Genomic DNA, 7,574 nt, shown 5'->3' on the forward strand with positions numbered 1-7,574 from the left:
TGCGCTGCATTCGCCAATGGGCTCATGAACTGTAAACGGATCGTCTGACTTCTGTCGTGAGAAGTCAGACGGTCCCTTCGTAAAAGCAATTAGATCGCTCATTTACAGCCGATAGGGCATAGCTCTTACATGAACAGTTGCAATCGACCGTGAAAATCACCACCTGACCCAAAATCCACGGCCTGTTTTGGCAGATCTAGCTATAGTTTTAATATTACAAGTAAATACTACCTGATTAAGGACTTACACAGTCTTTAATAACGAACGTTGTAAAAAAACTGCCGTGGGCAGCCTTTACCATTAAAATAATTGTCACCAATTGCTGCCATCGCATTTGAGCGAAAAAGCAGACTGCAATCGCTCTCAAAATTGTAGCTTACGTCCTTCCGTCGCCGATTTTTATCAACATTGTTCAATTTTCCAACTGCTAGAAACTCAACGCAATGGCTCCTCACCAGGCAACCGACAGTCTCTACAAGTGTACAATCTCTGCTATTCCTACGCGGCGCCGCTTCTTAGTGACTGGCGCCGCCGGTTTTATAGGATTCCACACTGCAAAAGCTCTGCTTGCCCGCGGCGACGACATTGTCATTGTGGACGAGATGAACGACTATTATGATGTTAAACTTAAACAGAGCAACCTTGATTGGCTTACGACCATGTATGGCGACCGAGTAGATGTGCACATCGGTGATTTGTGCGACAAGCAGCTGGTGCACCGTGTGATTAAAGAGACCAAGCCGGACGCCATCGTGCACCTAGCAGCTCGCGCCGGCGTGCGCCCCAGCATTGAAAACCCGCTCATGTATATTCAGGCCAATATAGTGGCAACAATGTTGCTTCTCGACGTATGCCGTGAGTTTGGCATCAAGAAGTTTGTTTACGCAAGCAGCAGCTCAGTGTATGGTGGAAGTACGAAGGATAATTTTAGTGAGGATGATATCGTGGACTATCCTGTAAGTCCGTACGCCGCGACAAAAAAAAGCTGCGAACTATTGGCACACACATATTATCACCTGTACGGAATGGACACGATCGGGCTGCGCTTCTTTACGGTGTACGGTCCTCGAGGCCGTCCCGACATGGCGCCGTTCAAGTTTATGGACCGCATCGCTCGTGATGTTGCCATTGACCAATACGGTGACGGTTCCTCGTCGCGCGATTACACCTTTATCGACGACATTGTTCAAGGCGTGCTGCTAAGCCTCGACCGAGGCCACGGCTGCGAGGTATTTAATTTGGGTCGTGGTACACCGGTGCTGCTTACCGACTTTATCGCTATCATTGAAAGACTCGTGGGCAAGAAAGCTAAGATTAATATTATTCCTGATCAGCCTGGTGATGTACCTCGCACGAGCGCAAACATCTCGAAGGCGGAACGGATGCTAGGGTATAAACCTACGACTTCGCTGGAACAGGGCTTGGCGAAGACATGGAAATGGTACTCGAAATTTCACAACGACGAGCTCGCCAATGCTGCTTAAATTCAACGTAGAGGAAACTAATCTGACAAGAATCCAATTGCTTACGCAATTATGTAATCACTGTATGATGCTTTTTGAATTTGCGGTTTTATATTTTCTTTTGATAAGTTCTTAACTCACATCTAAAAGTTTAATCGGTTCATGGGTTATTTTATCAAATGTGTGTTTTGAACGGTGAGCTTTGTGCATTGCTCTTTTTCAATGCGACAAAAATACAGAAACGTTTTTGCATGGTTTAAATGATTCAAATTGCTTACAAATCGGAACATTGCAGGAGATATTTTTATTATGATGCAACCTGCCAATATGCGAAGCGAGGTAAATGGCCTATTTCGCGTAAAGCGAAATTGAACTATGAGTTCTAGCCATTTTCAAGCCAACAGTGACTTTTGAGAGGTGACCCCCCCTTTGCTTACTGGACACCCTCAGATATATTCCATATATTTTGTGAGAACTAGTTTAGCCACACCCGTTAATTACCTACCTCTGTTTTTATTAGAGTGGTACCAACTTCTTGGTAACTATTCACTTCCGCAAAAATTGGTAGAAAAACCGTGAAATAGATTCATCGTTAGCTTAACCTACTAAGTCAACACGCATGCGCAAGAGCGTACCTCCGACCATTGTCGCCTATTTCCAGCTCAATTTCTCTCGATTTGCTACCCTTTCTTATCGCTCTTTTTATGACTTGCCAATCGGGTGCGGGCGCTCTTGGCCTTTTCTCACCTGTTAAAAACAGCACATTTTACATCGCCGGAAAAAGGTGATCTAAAAGACGACTCTAGAGGAATAACTGTTAATTTTGCAATATAGCGGAATTATGAAAATGTTTTATGTTGTCATTTTTAATCTGTAGTTTTATTAAATTAAAAGAAACAGATGGGTGTGTGCTCCCTTTAGAAAGACATGATGCTCGAAGTGAATGTATCATCAGTTTATTTAGCGCAAAGATCACTCAAAAGCAATGCTGTTGAAAATTGTGACACTTGCCAATAAAATTTGACTGAAGGGATTTTTAATGAGAAGCTGAAGATTTTGATGTTCTCAGATTTTTTTTTCTGATGACACCTATTTACAATCGGATTTATCGTGAAGCTTGCTATTTTTTAATTTTTCTTGCTTCAATTAGAGACTGAGGTGATCGTTTCGTTCTGCCTGCTTAGCTTTGCTATTGTCCCTTTGTCTCTTGTTCGATTCCAGCGTCATATCCGACTCTACGTTAACTTTGTCAACCAGTAGCAGATGACGAAGAGACGGTGACGCAGCAACTAAATCAATCCGCTCATCTTCTGGAATAAACGCATACATTGCTCCATTATTGATAGAAGACTGAGTGCGCTTCCAAACTGTCAGCGTGTCAATACTGGAGTGCCATGAAGGCAGCGGCACCTGCAACACTTTGTGATACACAGTCGCCAAATGGATTTGAAATTCCTCAGAAGATGTTCGACCCCTAAAGTCGAAAGCACATTAGAAGTTCTTACAGATCACAAATTAGTAAAGGAATTATGACGGGCACTGACCATGGATTAGGAAGACAGATAGTCTGGCCAAAAAGTTCGCCAACGTGGATAACAAAAGAGCCTTCATAATTACAAAGGCTTGCCATTGCCATTGACTCCTGGCTATCTTCAAAGTCGTCTGGATAGCACAAAAACAACGTACGATTCGTGTGTTTGCGCAAATCCTGCTCAACAAGTAAGCATTCTAACGGATGATTTCATATCAAACACATCTCAGCTCTTAAAATCGTCCCATACCTTTGGCGTTCCCTTACGCACATCCGTCCATATGATCTGTTCCACGTCCACGACTTCTTCATTCACGTTTTCAGTATCTTCTATCACTTCTTCGTCGCTGCTGACGGAAGCCTCATGAGCCACGCCATCACTTTCTTCTCCACTAATACTCTTCTCTTCCTTCTCCTCCTCATCTCCAGCAACACGGTGATCATATGCGATTATATCCACATCACGAAGTTGCAAAAGCCGAGCCCAGTATCCGTTTCCAGCCCCCATTTCAACAATCTTCCATCACAAATTCATGTTAGAATCGACAACTATTACGATTTAAACATATCACCAGCGCACCGGTCCAAAACTTTTAATTATCTGCAAAGCGCGCTCATCTGGAATTGCCCATGAGTATTTCTAAGCACTTGCAACAGTTAAAGCGAGAATTAGCTTCAAGACGCAGACGCTACGTGGTCCACAAGTTCTGTCCCACCATCGCTAAGCTTATGTCCAAAGCCGCATACATTTCGGAACGAGATTCATCGCTAAGCTTTGGATCAAATACTGCCGAGAGATTTCCTGGATGCTCGCGCACGAACTTGCGGTGGAAATCTAAGTACGGATTACTTGTGGGTGTCAATTCCTCCAAGTCCGCCATTCTGAAAAACACCGTAATTTACGTCGACAAAATATAGTCAAGATTTACAAATTTCAATTCACAATTATCTGATTATTGCGACCTTAGGACTCTAACCCGATAGAAGCGGCTGTTGTTCGCCCTCGTGTTTCATTGGGGGTGAGACGCTAAGAAAGCTGCATGATGACAGCGATCGGTGACGCACATTGACACGTGTGCCACAAAAAAACACGACTAGTAGCAACACGGCGAGGCAGATGCCAAATGCCGTAAACGTACTGCATATCTTCAGGCCAATTGGCAAAGACCCCCCAGCGACCGACACGACAGCTACCAAAATCGCGTACGGCAGGATGCTGCGCACATGATTCTCCAGTGGCACGTTTGCTGAGAGAGAGGCCAGGATGGAAGTATCGGCGATGGGCGAGCACGTGTTGCCAAAGACGGAACCACCAAGGATACTGCCGAAGCATTGGCGTAGATTATCTGCGTCTCCACCGCTGATTGACCAGGATAGTGGTGCAATGATTGGAAACATAATGGCCATTGTGCCAAAGGCACTGCCAACTGCGAACGACACAATATAGCAAAGGATACAAGTAATCGCTGGCAAGTATTGCTTTGAAATGGAATCGCCAACGACCGATGCGATGTATGGGGCCGTACTCACTTCACCGATCACCGAGCCGAGAGCCCACGCGAGGGTAAGAATTAGCGTTGGGTCCAAAATGTCCTTAATGCCTTCCATCCACGCTTTTGTTGCTTCATCCAGCGTAATAATACGCTGCAGCAACAAAAGTGCTACGGCAAAAATCCATCCGGCAGCAGATGCGCGGATGAGAGACGATACAGAATCACAGTGGCTTAAAGCATTCAGTACATTGGATGAGCCGTTGGGATCTTGTGTTGCCAATGCGTTTAATCCGTCGAAGACCATACCCACGAATGTCAGCACAACAATAGCAAGGAATGGCAACACAGCATTTTGCCACCGCAATGGTTTGCTTAAGTCAGGCTCCAATGGCGCAAGCTCTGGTTTTGGACTATCCATCGGTCCGGGGTAAGTTGGAGTCATGGGGCCGCTATATATTGGGGAGGCAGCAGCATCTTTTTCGAACTGCACCATCGGACCAAAATCCTTTTCGCATATGATTGTGATGAAAATGAAAGCAATAAAGAGAATTGGGAAAAAACGATAGTGTAGGCAGGAAAGACACGTGACAAACGGGTCCCAATTGAGGTTAAGATCGCGAAGCTGTGCCGCAACGTAGCCGATTTCGACTCCAATCCATGCACTCACCGGAGCTGTGACCACAACGAGTTAAAGAACAGCATCGTTTTTAGAGAGTGTAAACGAATATAAAGTTCTTACACATCGATGGCAGGCAGACGCCAACAGCATGAATAATCGCCGCAAATTTTTCGCGGCTTACACCGGTCTGACTCAATACTTGACGAAGCGAGCTTCCTACAATCAATATGCACGAGTAGTCGTCGAAAAAGATTAAGAGACACAGTAGCCAAGTCGAAAGTTGCATCCGCAGCGACGACGTCATGTACTTCTTAGCAACGATCGCAAGCCCGTGGCCACCTCCACCCTTTTGAACCACACCAATTGTTCCACCAAGCACGAGTGTGAAAAGCAGCACACCAGCATGATCGTCTACTTTAAATGCATTGACCCAATAATAGTCAAAGGTGCGCAAAAAAGCACTGAAAGGATCTCCATTTGAGACGATTGTAGCCCCGCACCAGATACCGGCAAGCATCGACACTGTTACCTGGCCCAACACGGCCGAAAGGATTAAAGTCACAAGCGGTGGTAACAGGGAAATCCAGCCTGGTGAAACCACCACCGTGGTTGTGTGCGTCTCCCGGTATCGCAACGGGGCTGGCGATTTCAATGAGATAGTATCGGACTTATTAGTTTCAGAAGATTCCGTGAGTGACTGATGCGTAGGCTCCTCCCATATCGTCGTAGTAAGTGTATGCTTCCCGTAAGAGTCGATCCGCAGCTGCTTGATAAAAATCGACAGCTGCGACCTAAAGTTACCATCAACGTCGAGGGTCGTAACGCTACCGTTGGCCATCACATATCCGCTAAATTCTTCAACACGGAAGCAAAGAATCCTTGGGTACACAGAACCTACCATCCAGCAGTAAGGTAAAGGTCACGTAATACGGACCATACTCAACAGACACGAACCATTCTTGAGTTCCAGCAGCTCGATCGATGCATCAAAGTTCACTTGCTGGAGGATTACACTTGGCATTTGCAGTCTGATAGAGCTCGTATGAGCACCATTAGTAGCGCACAAAATGATTGCCACAGCCGCAACAATAATGGGATGCATGATCTTTGTTTTGCCTTGTGATGATTATCACCAAAATTTTTTGCTAGTAGTTATGAACTGATATACAGTAGAACCCCTCTAAAGTAATACTCTAAGGACCGAAAAGTAATATTACTTTATGCGTTTTATTACTTTAGATGCCAACCTCTTCTCTCCAGAAAATTTTCGTTTAGGAAGCTCAATGTGCAGCTGACGCATTACCTAACCCTAACCCTCGACGTGAAGCTTCAACTTTGACACTTTAACTAAACTTATAATATTTATAAGAAGTACAGAACGGGAACGGCAAATCTAAACGTCTAAGCAAGAACTGCAAACTTAACACAAAAAATGGCGAAAGCACACCTGAAGGTTGCTCATGCTCCTATCACTAATGAAATCCGCATAGCTATCAGTAAAAGGAAGCGTGATACCAGTGGAACACAGAAGGATATTGCACAATGGGTGGTAGAGAAATTTGGCATGACTGTCAGTCAAGCTGCGATTTCCAAGATTCTCAAGCAGCAGGAGCACTGGATCTCCCAAGGTGAAAAAGCTGGTGCAGGAGACGGAGCAAAAATTAGTATGGATGCGAAGCGTCAGAAGACTGTAGAATACCCTCTCATGGAAGAGGCACTTTACAAATTTGTGCGAACTTACGAAGATGTCATGGATCTCTCGGGTGAACTTTATAAAGAAAAGGGGAGGATTTTTTTGGAGAGGCTGTACCCCGATCAAGACACAAATACGTTTCAATTCTCCAATGGCTGGTTGAACAGGTTCAAAGCTCGATATGGAATTAAAGAGCGAGTGAGACATGGAGAGAGCGGTTCGGTTAACATGGAGATACTCGAGCAATCCTTACCCGCAATTCGAGAAGTTTTGGATCAGTATGAATGGAAGGATATCTGCAATATGGATGAAACGGGTTTGTTTTACCGACTTCAGGTATGTCGGGGCCAGTTGAAATCACTTTAGAAGCAACTTCAAATACTAAAATTTATTGCCTCCTCACTTTAGGCTGATCGTTCACTTGCAACGAAGCAACTGGAGGGCCGCAAGCAGCACAAGGAACGGCTAACTTTTGTTGTTTGTGCCAACGGAGATGGCTCAGATCGTGTCCCACTTTGGGTGATTGGGAAATACTTGAATCCCCGTTGTCTCAAAAATATCAATCGTCAGAACCTTGGCTGCCACTACAGGGCAAACCCGAAGGCTTGGATGAACAGTGTATTGTTTTTGGAATGGCTACAATGGTTTAATCGGAGGATGGGGAGAAGACAGGTGCTGCTGATTATGGACAATTGTCCTGCTCATGTTCCAATTGACAGCTTGCCGGAGCTGGCCAATGTTAAAATCCTTTACCTGCCGCCCAACACAACTTTCC

The 7,574-nt window shown here is 45.0% G+C and overlaps 2 protein-coding genes across 2 annotated transcripts; one reads left to right on the forward strand and one right to left on the reverse strand.

The window, feature by feature from the left end:
• Positions 1 to 443: 443 nt before the first annotated feature.
• CCR75_003074 (uncharacterized protein) lies at positions 444 to 1,484 on the forward strand (the record flags this gene model as incomplete). Its single annotated transcript, XM_067961171.1, has 1 exon — positions 444 to 1,484. The coding sequence occupies one exon, from the start codon at positions 444 to 446 to the stop codon at positions 1,482 to 1,484; it is 1,041 nt and encodes a 346-aa protein (XP_067822703.1).
• An 860-nt stretch (positions 1,485 to 2,344) lies between these two features.
• On the reverse strand, positions 2,345 to 3,875 carry CCR75_003075 (uncharacterized protein; the record flags this gene model as incomplete). Its single annotated transcript, XM_067961172.1, has 5 exons — positions 2,345 to 2,937; positions 3,008 to 3,171; positions 3,245 to 3,511; positions 3,575 to 3,634; positions 3,711 to 3,875. The coding sequence occupies 5 exons, from the start codon at positions 3,873 to 3,875 to the stop codon at positions 2,610 to 2,612; spliced, it is 984 nt and encodes a 327-aa protein (XP_067822702.1). The 3' UTR covers positions 2,345 to 2,609.
• Between the last annotated feature and the right edge of the window lie 3,699 nt (positions 3,876 to 7,574).

Source organism: Bremia lactucae (assembly GCF_004359215.1).
Source record: "Bremia lactucae strain SF5 chromosome Unknown BlacSF5_NotPlaced_17_SHOA01000003.1_2250557bp, whole genome shotgun sequence".
In the NCBI taxonomy this organism is placed as follows: domain Eukaryota; phylum Oomycota; class Peronosporomycetes; order Peronosporales; family Peronosporaceae; genus Bremia; species Bremia lactucae.